This window comes from Acanthaster planci, unplaced genomic scaffold (genome assembly GCF_054643075.1).
Source record: "Acanthaster planci isolate LZ-2023a unplaced genomic scaffold, COTS_SCS Contig9, whole genome shotgun sequence".
NCBI lineage: Eukaryota > Metazoa > Echinodermata > Asteroidea > Valvatida > Acanthasteridae > Acanthaster > Acanthaster planci.
Window position 1 is genome coordinate 190,201 of NW_028257633.1, and position 15,633 is coordinate 205,833.

The window sequence follows — 15,633 nt, forward strand, 5'->3', positions numbered from 1 at the left end:
AGCTGAAATTCACAGTCAACATCTAAACAAAAAAAGCTGAAATCAGCTAAACAGCTGAATTCTCACACCCCTGCAAGCCGCCAGCCGGCAAGTCGGCTGGCCAGCTGTGCGTGGAAGCGGCGCCACAGCACAGTGGTACTTCGGGGATAAGGCAGTCATGTTTTAATTGGTTGCTATTTACATTCCCTCTACTCACTTGTTGGAAATAAAGAAATAAAGGAAACCGGTTCAGAGGGACTGAATAGACTTGTAAATGTATATAAGTATCATTCACACCTCACAAATCGTGATGCATCTGTTCGTTTTTGTCTATCTTTTGGTTGTGTAGTTCTTATTGTTTATTATGTCACTGGTCCTTGGTGACTGTTGAAAAACAAATAAGAACTGTTGCATAGTCCACTCAGCAAGGACACTACTCCAGCCTGTCAAAATTGTTAATTCGGAGGACTTGGGAAAGTTAGGTTTAATAACACTTGTTCATGTGCTGCTAACACTTGAAGATTGCATACCCAAATGTGGTGCGGACACTAATTTTGGGCACTTTGAATTTTTGCCTTTAACAATAGTGTATTACCAGAGCAATATTTTACCTCCAATATCACAAAAGGTGAAATTTAATCAAACTCCAAATATTCTGATTCATAAATGTTGATTTCATTTAACTGCTACAACATTTCGATGACTTTTTTTGGCCCAATTTTCCATCTTTATTCCAGACCAGAACTTCTGAAATGTTTTTGTGGGATTTTCTGAGTTTTTTAAACACCAGGTTGGAGGACACTAAGCTGAATTCTTGCCCAATTTTGGACGCCGAAGTGTTTGAATTTCGTACGACATTCCGTAACCCTGAAATTGCTCACAAAGGTTCAAAAGCCTGTATCATATAAGTAACAATACCAGTATTTAACCAAGTGGATTTGAAGTTTTTCATCAAAGAGGTTTGGCAACACTTTCTGAAGAAAGTCAACTGAACGTCAAAGTGCGCTAAGTAATATTCTACTAACGCTCCAAAAGCACTGTTGGAACAGAGTTCCTCCATGGTTCAGCCAACTGAAACTTCAGTGACACAAACATTTCATTGCTTAAGGTTTATAATATATGCATTCCATTGACAGTTTGTTCAGTTTTCTTTATTTCTCTTTTTTATCTCAATCGAGTACCGCATCCACTCAAAACAATGTTTACGTATACATGTATATGTACATGTATGTTCGGTAATGAGCATACTAACTTTATCACCTGCACAAAATCCCATATAGTGTTTAGTGACTGTGAAAATGACATCACAGCACCATGATATCAGGAAATAAGCACACACGTACCGGTACATGTATCAGTACGACACCCGTACTGGACATTGTAAACAACATAACATGAACTTCGCTAATTTTAAAGGGTCTGTACATTGATCACATACACAGTCCTTGAAAATGTACACTCACCTCTCTAGGCCCCACTTCTATTAACCTTAAGTTTGATCTTTGTTTTCCAATCTTAAAAGGTATTTTGGTGCCATTTTCATTCTATGCTGATGTGAATTTCCATGTTCATGGGCAAAACTGCAAGGTCATCTTGGGGGAAAAAATTTCAATGGTCCGTTGATTTTCTGTTGATTTAAGCAACAAAGAAAGTGTTCAGCCTTTTGATATTTTGCTGTCCTACAGGTAAGTTTCCTTCTGACTGGTGATTCGTGGTTATGTACAAATACATGTAAACCTAAAGCAGTAAATAAGCCAATGAGCCATCCTTCGAATGTGCAAAGTTTTGGTTCACAGTTTGAAACGACAAACATGTATAAAAAACCCATCTTCCAAAGAGGACATCCCAGCAACAATGCCCTCATCAGTTGTCCAGGACCGCACACACAATTCAAAATGTTTAAAAAGTGCATTCTTCATTGCAGTTTGCCCTAAAGAGATCAAATAGTTATCATACATTGAAACAGAAATATACATGTACAATGTAGTTGCAAAAAGGATGAGACTTACATGTATGAAGAAAAATAACTCACCACCTGGAACAAAGGGTGGTCTACCCGGTAAGGTACATGTACTAGATCAACCCAATTTAGAGGCATGTAAATTTGAATAGCATTATACTGTACCAGTGCAAGCATGTTGCTGAGTGTACATGTAATTCATTTCAAGGTCCCCCTCCCCACAGCTCCCTACTAATACAAGAAGTACATGTAGGTCTGTAGACACATGATGTACATGTAAAATGTACAGTCATATGCATGTACCTCCACGTACGTAATGCATACTGCATATACCGGTACATATAAGAGCACACATGGACCAACGAAAAGTCAACAACTGAATCACACTCAAGTATTCATAGAATATAGAATACGTACATGTACATGTACATGTATAAAATGTACTGTACAGTGTACAACGTGTACCATCTTTTCCTAGTACATGTACATGTACATGTGCCTCCATTTACAAAGTGAACTTGTACCTTTGTAACAGAAATTAATTGAAAATTTGCCTTGATGGGTTTATGTATTAGTTTCTACTTTTAACAGTGTCTATTACATTTCCTGAAGTCATGAGGATAAAGGTCACATAGAGTCTTGATGCTGCATGCTACAGGTACAGTATAATATACACCAACCATTGTCTGCAATGCATCATTTACACAGTCTCACCTTGGTTCAACCAACACAGCAATGTCAACTCAACATGAAAAAGCCCTAGATCCTTTTCATCTAGATCCTTTTCTGTAGTGATTTCTTTGGACTTAAATCAAAAGCTGGCCTTTGACTATGACTGGGACTCCTGGATGTACGCTACATACATGTATACGTGCATATACAGTACATGTACAGGCATTTGTACATGTACATGTACGTATCTGTATCATGTTGGGCCTACCACTGAAAGTACCGGTACATGTACGGTACAGTACTTACGGTACAGGTAACGGTATGCATGTACACGTACAAGTGCAAGTCGGTTGTTATATACACACCGGCCTGTCAGTGCTACACAAACTGTACGTAAAGTTGTTTTGTACATCAATGGACACACAGTTTGTATTCTTTTCTCCAGTTACTGTACTCCAGTCTACAAACTGTGTGATAAAACTGTATTACAAACCTATATTACACACTACACTGTACTTGCACATAATTAAGCACAGTGTTAATGGATGTCCAACAGGGAACAATTTTCTTTTTGTTAGGAAAGTCAAGACTGAGTTTTTGGGAAAAAAATGCACCCCTGTGACCATTGAATGAGTGCACTGTCCATGCGTAGATGTGCATACGTGTGTAAAGCAAGATGGCCATACTTAAAAACAGGGAAAGATGCCAAACAAGATGACTATATTACAACTGGTTCAGCAACAAGGATTAAACTCAAGGATAAATTTCTGGATACTCCCTGCTGCCCATTCTATGCAACACTGTCCAAGGTAATGTACATGTACATGTAAAGCTTGGGTCTCTCACTTCACAACTTTGTTAGTTTTACTAGTATGACATTGGTTGGCATTCCAAAAAGCCAGTACCCTGACACAGCAATTATTGTAGAGTTATATGCAACTGGTATCATATCTTCAGGCTACAGAAAAGGAATACATGTACAGTCATCTAGTTGTAAATGCAACTGAAAATCACTGTACATGTACGTACAGTGTTTCTGGGTGGGACCAAATATCGGTATATTTGTGGGTCGACCATTCACTAATGTCTAAGCAATTACTACTGGGTAAATTTGTGTGCCACCTAACGTGGGCGATTCACAACACAGTCCGCCACCACGAGGTTGCCAAAGAGAGGCAATTTTTACAGTGCACTGTGGGAAATGGTGGACAAATTCTAACTCGCTGCCTGCATGCTGCCAACTGGAATTACTCCAGAAACAAAATGTAAGGGTACCGGTATTTCGGGTATTAGTCTTATTTTCCACATTCTTCTGTCCATTACACGGAATGCCCCAATCTACAAGTTCGGTACAATGTATGAAGAAAACCTTTGAGTGAACAAAGCTGTGTTCCAGAAGTTCATGAGAAATGAAAGGCAAATTGCATCAAGCCACCCCAGACTACATCCATGAGGTACAGGTACCATACCGGTACATGTACATTTTGGGCAGCTGGCTACAGACACATCCTGCAGAGTTTGTGATCAAGGGTCATCAGGAGAGAAAAACCGGTACCAGCTATTGCACAATGTACCGTTAAATGTACCATACTGGCCCTTGACCATTCTAACAACAAATGGCACGCCTTGAAAAGAAGTTGTACACATAGATTTCCTGTACAAACCTCAAGATGAGCAATGATGGGCCTCAACACAATGTGATTAGTCTGCAAAACCATTCATTTCTTCCCAAAAAGATCGTATAAGTTACTACACATGTACAGTATATGCCATAATTATTTGTGCAAGTCTCACACTAATGCAGTGCATAACTTTCGTGAAACTTGTCACAATGTTGCACAACTTACTCAACAAAGTTGGGCATAAGTTACATCACTGACTAAAGATTTATGGTATCGGCTGCGGTACAGATGTACTTGTAAATCTCCTTTCAAGTACATGTACATGTATATGGTACCAGTACATGTAAGCAGATACCATTAAGACAATGAAGACATATTCATGGCATCAGAATATGCCATGATCAAGCTTGATACCGCTCAAATATAATTCAACTGGTGGACCGATCCGCAATGGAAGTCAATGTGTCACAGTTTGTAATGCGAATAATCCTGCAGTATCTTTAGTGGGTACTCCACATGTACAAATGTATGTATGGCCTATATTGGCCTGTATTGCTACTCAGTATTATTACATGTACCGTACATACTACAGTACATCAAGACAAAAATATATGAACAACTAGGGCAGAAGGCATAAACGAATTGGCGTGTACATGTAAATGGTTTACCATTGCTTTTCATTGGCTGTGCTATTGGACTGTGACCTACTGTCAATACTGCATTCACCTTTGCTCATTTAATCACTGCATGCAGTGCTACTGGGCTATACTCCATAGCTACATTACAGTGCATTGTGTTGATACAGGTACATGAAAATTAATGTGTGTTGATGCCTTCCAAAAATATTTAGTCTACTCATCTGACAGAATATGAAACAATTCAAAATCTCAACCTGATGACAGAGAAAGAGTCATTGTTACAGTGTACATGTACATGTATTTCAATTGACAAAAACCGAAACTGTCAATGTACACACATGTGCATGTACAGCATACCGGTATCGATACATGTACTAGAACAAGTACAAACTCACCGTACATGTATGTACGCGTACGTGTGCACATGTACATGTACATGTATACCAGAATGGTACTTAGTACTAGTGATGGAGTCTTGCAAAGCATACAATGTTACGTACATGTAGTATGGTATTAAACTTAAAACCTGGAAATATAATGCTGTAGTGTATAGGGTACCGGTATACCAATGTACATGTACGGTACACGTAGATGTACATGTACAGTGTAGATACATCTGTTTCTAGACATGAATACTGGTGAAGCAGTGTTTGAAGCACAAGGTTTTTGAAGAGCCAATTGTTGCCGTGGGATTTTGCTTTGACAGTACCCTGCCGCTGTAGTGTTTTATAAGGAACCACAAGTACTTTAGATGTGTCATATAAAATGTACCAGCCTGCTTATGGATTTTTCCCGGAACTTTGTGGGAGTAGTAACTAGTATGATCCATGCACACCTGGCCACTTGAGCTTTATCCTTCTGTGCCCATCTCAGGAAACTGTGGGTACATGTAGTATGCATTTCTGTGTGTTGGATCGTACTCTTCTTTGAGGTCAGTGTTTTATTATTAAATCAACTTAATTATTTTGGTCTGGTGAGACTGTGTACAGTGTACATCATGTTTGATTCCTTTAATCTAAGAATATCCAAATTTTCTGGCGATTTAACTTTGTTCGTATGAGAATTTTTGGATCATATGTTCCTGTAGGATACAGATGCACAGTAAATAAAGCATTTTATGGTGCTGTAAGAGCGTGGCTTTTCGTACAAAATGGAAATGTCATTGGGGCAAAGCCTCCCTCTTTCTAACATCAAAAAATTTCTGACAACATACACATGTACATGTTTCACATTCATCAAATAGAAAGAACCATTTCGTAGGGTGACTGATAGAATTTTCCATAAGGTGAACCTGAGAACTTTACCGGTATGCTTTTGTCAATACCTATGTTGTACATACCGGTACATGTACATATGTAGAATATTAAGCTGTGTGCCACATACACAATTGTAATGTTTTCACAAACTGGTACATGGGAAGTTGTAAAATGGGATTTTAATCTTAAATTTTTTTTCACCCAGTAAATTCATTAAAAACAATGTCCTTTATAAATTAATTTTCTCTCTTTCTGACATATGTGTACATACATGTACAGACGTACAGGTACTGTTCTCTTGCAGTGTACATGTATATGTACGTGAACCGTGCACTGACACAATTTAAAATTCACCCCTTGCGTTGATCAATGTAAAATCTAATTATGACTACATGTACATGTACGGGTAACTACAGTGTATGTACATTGTACAAAGGTTTTTTCCAACTCCTTTATTAACCACTGTCAATTCCACTGACAAGCCATTACTACATCCCTCTTCGATTGGCCACTGACAACTCAATTCATCCAGAGACAGACCAAGTAATTCCGATTTTTTCACCATGCACACAGCACCCTGCATTTATGTGTCCATAGAGAGGGAAATGGTAGTGTATATACCGGGTAAGCACCAAGGCATGCGCAAGTGTGCAAGTGTAACCATGAATGTTAATTACATTCATAGACCCTGGAATGCTAGAAGCATAACACAGCAAGGGCAACTAGCTTCAATACACTGTATGTACAAAGTATCCCTGCAACTGTCCAATATGCTATGTCCAATGTGCATACAAACATGTACATGTATGTATCATTATGTACAATGTATGTATGTACCAAGGTACATTGTGCCTGAATTACAAATCAAAGATTCACTAGTAAAACAAGGGATGATGGGGAACCCTTCAGTAAATAAAATAAATAAAAGTAAAATAAAATAAAAAAGTAAATAAAATTTTGTTTACAACCCATAAGAACAGGTGAGTGCATAATGAACATGTCTGTACATGTACATTTGTCCGATGTTCTGTTTCACTCTGGATTTCATCCAACAGATAAAATGTACTACATGTATGCATGTAAAAATGTATTAAGTAGACCGATGCAAAATGTCTGACTTGAATAGAAGACACAACAGCCAGCAAAAACCTTGACATTACTTGCAGGGATTTTTAAAATCCATTGTGTCATAATTCTTTTCCATCAATACCCAACAAGCATTTTCAAACATGAAAGTATGACTGTCAGTGTTCGATTTCCCTTGTATCACATCGCATTTTGTGATGCCATATCTCCCAAATCCTACTCACTTTCTAAAATAAATTGCACAATGTAAAATCCAAATGCGCTGGGCTTTCAAATGTCCATGCTGTAAAAATAAATACCAGTACTTCAAACAATGATTCAATTTACAAATGCACTGTACTGGTACATATACAGAGGGACACCATGTCCTTTGAAATACAGGTACACTTGCACAGAATCCAGTCTGTGAGGAGCTGACTTCATTGGTTCCCAAACAATTTGTGATCACTTGAGATACATTAGCCTAAGCAGGGTGTGCATATGCAGCATGTACCGGTATGGCGAACTCCCAACATGTGGAAATTGTTCACAGTTGGACACTGTCTAATGTTTTGACTTCTAAACATATCAAATGGAAGCTGAAAGTGGTGTGAATGTAAATTCTATCAACAGAAGTACATGTACATGTATAAAGAACAAGTTCAACTGGCACTGGCTAGAATAAGAAAAAATAGGGATGAATGTTTCGTTTAGGACTATGTTACTTAGGCTTGACAAAAGACTGAAAAATTGCATGGTGCATTGTGTATCGCCTAATTGTCCTTTTGCTAGTGAGCTATCATTGGCCACACGTTTCATGCCAGCAAAATACATGTAGAGGCCAGATTCTTTCAACAGGACAAATTGGATTGATCATCTGAAAAAGGGTAGGATACTCCGGTTTTTTAAGCCGTTGCTGTTCAATACCTTATGCAGCCATTTTTAGTGAGATCCATGCGCAATTTTACCTGTATTTTCAGGTACATGTACTGGTACATGTTCATGTACTTTACATCTATTTTACCAAATTTCAAAATTTTCCAGCCCGAGACTGAGAACCCACTAGCATATACATGTACATGTAGTGTACACATCTAATTATTTTAGAATGTAATTTTTGCTCTGAAAATGATTTGAAGACCACTGTTGAAGACATGTTACATGTAGTTCTATTGTAGGCCAACATTTCTTTCTCAATATTCACTGATTTCATGCAACTGTATTGTGTTGTATTGTAAAAATAAAATGGTACACAAAATTAGGCAATTGCTATACAAACAAATATGGCACAGCAGTGTTTACCATGAAAACATTTCAAGGAAATCCAGGAAAATGGTGACTGTGTACATGTTTTACACGCACACCTACATGTACATCTTCCACTTGCAAGTCACTGAAGAAACCCGCTCAGTACATGAACTATGAGCATACATGTATGTACAGTGCATGCACATGTACTAGTACAACATACACGCATATACATGTACATGTACATAGTGTATGAAGTTCATGTACAGGTACCGGTACATGTATGTGTATGGTAGTACGGTACATGTATACATGTATGTGCAGTATGTAATGGTACATGTAAATGTACATACAGTGCACATGTACATACTACATACATGTACCGGTACGTGTGTACATGTACATTCCATACATGGTACTACATGTATGAGGCTAACTTATGATAGCCAGACTGCAGGACACACCAAGTACAGTATGCACACATTGTGCATGCATATGTACAGGTACATGTACCATTAGCCGTGTCCGACTACAAACATGCCGGTACCATAAAGTACCCAGTACTTGGCTGAGGCTTGAAATCACACAAGTCTACAGTGGTGGCTTCAGCAACTTTCAACAGACCGAGTGTAATTCAAGCCACGGCCAAATACTTCAAAAGCCTCCAAACGTGAAAAGCATACACCTTTAATTTTTATCTGAATGTACACAAACGAATAGCATCCTTGCAGTTGAATGTGCATGTCCTGTACCTAAATGAGTGAGAAATGCATGTGCCTAAATACATGTACAGTATGTGCATAATCTTCTCTTTTCCACGACTGAGCAAAACACTGCATGAAATCTTTATCCAACAGAATTAACAAGAGCTCTGCAAATGGGTGATCTGAACACCTGCGCTCAGAAAGCAATCATGAAAGAGTGCATGTACAGGTACATAAAGCTGGTGTGTTTCTAGGTTAGTTTCTCTAAGAAAACCAGAGCAATTAAATGTATGTACAGTTGAATCTCAATAATAAAAGAGGTCCTTCAGACTTTGAAAATTACCGGTACCTTGTCATAACAGGAAACCTGCATTAGCAAGAATGAAAAAAATTATGAAAAATGCTCCCACTAACGAGGTTCAATTGTACTTTGTTTGCGTACATGTGTACATACAAGCATGCACTTTTGTATGATCACAATGATGTATGCTATACATTATACATGTACAGTAGTGAGTACCCATACCAGTACATGTAAATATACAACATGCTCCAGACATATCCAAGACAATTAAAAAAGTAATTTCAAATGAATTCTTGAGAAGGAATCTGATACAGTAATTACATTGAATCATGGTTCTGAGTCTAAAGATAGTCTGCAAATACAGTGTTTGGAATCAACACAAAATGAATGAAAATCTAAACAATGAATTACCGTGGTTGCTGCAAAAGAGTGGTTAATACATACATGTACATGTACATCCATACTATGAAAGAGAACATCTCTCTCTGACTCCTCGAAAATGTTTGAACTTAAACAAATAAAATACTACTGAAAAATTCAACCTTTTTCTTTTCAGTCAGGAGACTAAGAGTTACCGTAGGCAAAGCTGGAGATATAGATAAGGTTTGGATTTTGAAGAACTTGGTCTTTGAGTCATCACGAAAGGAACAGTGGCTCCAACACATTACCATTCTGTTATCTTTCCAGCAGCAGAAACCAGGATTTTTTTTTAGTTAAGCTACATGAAGTTATCAACTGCAATCATCAACAAATAATATTGTGTTCACAATTCTTACAAGGCTCCTTAACTATAACACCCAATACTTAGCAATTTCAAGTGATTTTGGAGTGAAACATTTCGAGCGACAAAGTACTGGTACAAACATGGCAGCACCACCCATGCAGCTCTACTGGCCACCATTCTGTTTGCATCATTTGAGCAAATGAAAGATGGCAGCCTCCACTCTTCTTGAAAAGTTGCTGTTTTCCTGCCACAATCTGGACATGAATTCGCTCTTCTTTATAATCATGTAATGAGAGATGGGAGATTCTTCTGAGTACATGTATCAATACATGTACATGTACTTCTTTGAAGCCCTACATAACATTTTCAGGAGTTTGATTGCTCTTGATAATTTGTCAACATTGATCATGTTTGTTTGTGCTTTTTGACACCTATTAAATGTATTATGACCATTATTTTCCTGTCAAGTTCATTTTAAAGTGACTGTTTCATGAATCATTTGTAAAATGCCATTCATCCGATTCCTATAGAAGTACATGTACTGGTTCCCTGCTCACTGGCACAGAAGACAGAGTAATAGGATCACCTTCATCATACTATGTAGGCAACAGAGTCCCGGGATGTCTTCCAACAAGGACTGGTCATGCACACACTGCACAGCCAATGGTAAACACACAGGAACCTGTTCACACAAGTGGTGCGTCGCCACCACAGGGATGATTCGGATAGTATTAAACACATAGCTTTGGTTGATTGATCCACCAGCACAAAGGCATGGCAGGTGTTTGGAGCAACAAAGTAGTAGTAAAGCCATGTAAAACAAAATTATTTACAATATGGCAGCAAGTGCTGGACCCTAATCTGGTCCCTTATCGTTCTTGCTGTTTCACCAGCATAGCACTGATCATGCGCTCCATCCATTTTCGGGGCCGGGACTTCATCTCGTTCCATGATTGTCTGCCTCATCATTGTCACTTCATATTCACAAGTACATGTACCGCTATGACAAGATGGGATTTAGACCTACATGTAATTAAAATTCAGACTTGATTTTCCCTTTGAGGAACCCTCCAGAGCCAACATTTAGGAAGAGAAAATGAAAATATATGAAAATATTATTGCAACTTTATTTTTTGCGGGAAAAACAAAATCAAGAAGGTGTGCTCTTCTGGGATTCGAACCTGGCTGGTGAACTGTTTAGCCCCAACTATGCCAACCAGGCCTTCAGCCCCAATTATAGTTGTGCCCATCCAAGCTATAGTGCAACAGGAGTTGGGGCCGGCCCAACTACAACACAAAGGTGCAGTGTATAAATGTGCTATGTGCCAAAGTCATTTTGTTTACAAACACAACTCGTGCTTGCAGAAACAAGTTTTTATTCATGTCACAGACAGTCTCTCACAAAAGAAGTGCCAGATTTTGAAGGAAATGTGTCAGGTGTGAGCTGCACAAGGACATGTGGGAGAAGCATGAGAAATTTTATATATAGAAATTTGCCACAGCACTCTGGTTGGGAGTGTTGGAAATATAGTTGGGCCAGACGCTACACATATAGTTAGGGAGTAACAATTCTAATTTATGCACGTGTTCTTAATCACTAAACAAAAGCTCATTTCAAATGGAAAATTTTTATACCTTATTAGCCCATAGTATTATGTAGTCGTTACGCCCTAACTATAGCATCTGTCCCAACTATAGCTGGGACAGTCCCAATTGTAGTGCTGCAGTTGGGCTGGCCCGCCTATTATTGACCAATTTCTGTAGAAAATTTCTCAACCTTATCCAAGTTTATGCATCCAACACTTGACATAATTCTATCTAAGTTACATTACATTATAAACATTATGACTTTGGCTTATGCTTGGCACATGTACACTGGACCTCTGTGCTGTAGTTGGGCTGGCCCAACTACATGTACAGCACTCTAGTTGGAAAGAATTCCATATACGAAGTTCACTTTTTAGGAGAAATTTTTGCTCCAGGACAGATTTAAAAAGGGGCGACATTTATTTTTGGGGGATAGAGATGTGAAAGGGGGTTCAGTAACTTAGGGGGACAGGTTTAAAAAGAAGGGGCCCCACGCAATAAAACGGCAAAAAAGTGAGTCCTTTTGCCGTTCTTTTTTTCCCTACTATATCCTCTACCGTTTCCTCTTTCCTTCACTATCCCGTCCTTTTATTTCTCCACAGTTTTCCTGTCATTAGTACAAGGATTATTACAGTTAGTATACACATTTAAGACATTTAATCCAAATTGTGTCGTAAAGGGGAAGCGAACCTGCAATGAAGAGAACTGTTAGGTATAGAAATACAGCAGTCTAACTGACCACGCCACACGAGCGCTTGTTGCCGGAGAAAGTCGATATGTTCCATATAAAGTTACGGTTGAATTAAGGAGAGGTCAAGATGAGGTCAAGATGAATATTTAAAAAATTAAATATTTATGAAACTGAATATGTAATTATTCACGAATATTTGTATAAATTAGAATATTTAAATATTAATAAATGTGGCTATCCGTTGTTAATATAAGTAGGTTGTGCCAAAGGAAATCAACTAGGTAAGGTACATGTCTGAGCACAATTGACTGTATGACGTGAGTTATCTCCGTACGTCGTATTATGTAAACCAAGAGAGAAAGAACAAGTAGAAATGCAGTCGGCCGTACGAAAGAAGGAATTTCAGTCCAATACTGTATAAGAACTCAGGCTAGGTGGAGTGTTGCTTCATCCATTAGCAATACATGCACTATGAGCGAGAATTGGAGTCGCGCAATTGGTGACAGAGGTGACTATCCACACCATACAGTGGAAGCGACCAGTTTGGGTTCTACCTGGCCGAATACATGTGGCGCTGCCGACATGCAGGAGTAGATCACTTCAATCAAATCCTTAAGGATGTTCTTCTCCTGTACAAGCCTACCCTCACATTTTAGAGCGCAGATAGCCACACAATAATCTAAAGACAGGTTTCAGCTCCCTTTTCCCCTTCCCTCTCTATAAATATAGAAAAAAACTCCTCCAACTGACAAGCACTCTCTAAAAGACTGAAATTTGGCCCTTTTTTCCTTCTAAACAAATCGTCCAACTTACAAACTGTCTGTAAAAGAAATTGGGCCCATTTTTCCTTCTAACCAAATCCTCCAACTTAAAAATTGTCGCAAAACACGCACTATTTTCCCCCAAGTAAAAATTGTACATGTACAGTAGGGCACATTGCGCGGCACCTCGTGAACTGTGTAGATCCATCCAGACAGATGACGGCCCTCTGCACTCCTCGTGTTGCGGATTCATGCATAAAATTACCTCAATGCTTGTGGCAGCCCAACCCCTTCCGGATATGATTCGGTTCATGCGCACACGTCGTGCGCATTCGCCATGTTCTTCAGAAGCAAAGATGGCCGCCTGTCGATGTAAACCTGGTCCATGTGTAGCTCCAAAAGTGTGCCCAAAACTCCACATTTCTGTCCTATGATGTTCAGCTCTTCAATGCCTATTGGAATCGTCTTCATTCAGCGATCAAAGTAAGGATACTTTTGTAGTAATTACGCGATATTACAGTGGACTTCGTATATGGAATTCTTCCCCTCTAGTTGGGATGGGCCCCACTATAGTTGGGTCGGTCCCAATTATGGGGCAGCATGGACATCCGGGATTCTCGCAAAATGACAGGTACTGCGCTGCCAGTCTGAGGATCGGGTTATACAATCTTTTCTTTGATCAGTACGCAACCGCTCGTTGCAGTTGTTTTCACCGGTGCGGTGTAGTTGCTACCCGTATATTTGTGACACTCCTAGATGTTCGCACTGCCCCATAGTTGGGACTGATACTGTAGTTGGGGCATAACATAGTCAACTGATAATTCTTGGCTCTTATACAACACGGGAAGTAAATGGCTTCCCAAAAGACATGGTTTAAACAAACTTCAGGATCGGTTCATGGAAATTATAATCCCTACAACGTCATCCCTACACTTTGTCAAGGGACAATAACTCAAAATTTATCTTACCCTTTATTAAAGCCAGAGGCTGCAGTTCTATGCTGTTCTTCGACCGATATTTCGATGAGCCTTGTGACTTTTTCTGTTTCCCCTTTCGCATTGACTTTTTTGTGAAGGGGTCGATTTTGTCCACTGCTGGCCCAGCTGACATTGTTTTTTCACTACGACTGGTGTGGGGTTAGCTGCTTGCTAATTGTGACACCATTGGCCGACTTATCTCCAATTGCCTGGATCTGGTAAACCGTCAAAACCATCAAACCCGCATTCCAATACACGAACACGCACACAGTATGTCAGTGTCAACTCAACAGCATGGTAATACAAATGCAATGGAACAAGAATACACCCGATATTCGACAGTACTCTACGGACAAGAAATGACAACGTTACTCAGGTTCATCCGTGTCAAAAATCCTCAGCATCAGATCCAGCTCCAAGTAGGAACATTCCGAATTTTAAAAACTCTACAAGTGCACGGGACTTAACTAAAGAGCATAAGGAATGGTATTTTTACGAAAATGCTTGAAATTAGTTCTTGTTTCTGCATATTTTTACATGGACATGGTGGAGCTGTAGAGTTTGTGTTGCTATCTGTTGGCCGTGAGGTCATACCATGTGACGAAAATGCAGCTGTATGATTGGTTGAAAGGCAGGAAACTCCCGGATGATAGCGGTATTCATGACGTCATCGGTACAGAGGTCATTATCTGGACAAAAATAATGTACACAAACTGTCCCAAGCATGGAAAACATACCCCACCTAGGCCGTGCGCCTACCCTGCGCAAGCACTTAGGTGTTAGTTCAGCTGATTTCATTGAGGCGTGTGTATTGGTTCATTTATCTCGTCACTAATCATCCAACGAATGGTCTGGAACCCAGTTTTTTCTTTCTGTTTGCCTGAATGAACAACACATGGCGTTTCAGTTATGAAGTTGCATGTGCGTTTCATGTTCTTGGCTTCTTTTTCTCTCCTTTTTCAACGTTACAAGTTAAGAGGTGTAAAATGTGACGCTTAATTTTTCTTTCATTGCAGGTTAATCTTAAAGTCATGATTTCTCTACTACCGTGAAGATATTAGACATTTAGTTTCAAGATTTTGTTTTGTTACATCTTTGTCAACACTGAATGAAAAGTTAGAAAGTGGAAATTTCTTACCGCGCGCGTCATCATGTTGCGTGAACCATGGGGGTGCAAAAAAAGCAAGTCTTTGGCCTTCAGCGAGATTGAGCTTTTTGTCAAGATATGTATGAACTTCAACCGATGATGTGGTGGATGTTTTAGGCTTCATAATTCGATGGCGTTCAATTGTACATGATTAATTAAGTGCATTTTTTTAAAGTACGTATTTTAAAAAAGTACCAGAACTAACATGAAGTGCGCCCTCATTTACAAGTCTCGTTTCATACCCCCCGCCCGCCAGAAAACAAGGCCGCGTTCGAATCAATTGGCTGCAGCCTGAAAT

At 39.1% G+C, this 15,633-nt stretch overlaps 1 protein-coding gene across 4 annotated transcripts in view; it reads right to left on the minus strand.

Moving 5' to 3' along the window:
• LOC147795522 (serine/threonine-protein phosphatase 2A 56 kDa regulatory subunit epsilon isoform-like) overlaps window positions 1-14,787 on the minus strand; it is a 57,777-nt gene extending 42,990 nt beyond the window's left edge. Inside the window, exons 1-2 of one of the 4 annotated variants that reach the window (XM_087131714.1) lie at window positions 14,561-14,787; window positions 14,180-14,403 (exon numbers count right to left, since the gene is read on the minus strand). In XM_087131714.1, coding sequence (XP_086987840.1) covers window positions 14,180-14,321 — 142 coding nt within the window. In that variant the 5' untranslated portion in view covers window positions 14,322-14,403; window positions 14,561-14,787. Of the gene's footprint in view, window positions 1-11,062; window positions 11,173-14,179 lie in introns of all 4 variants that reach the window. The other 3 variants (XM_087131715.1, XM_087131716.1, XM_087131713.1) reach the window with 3 other exon arrangements.
• Window positions 14,788-15,633: the final 846 nt, after the last annotated feature.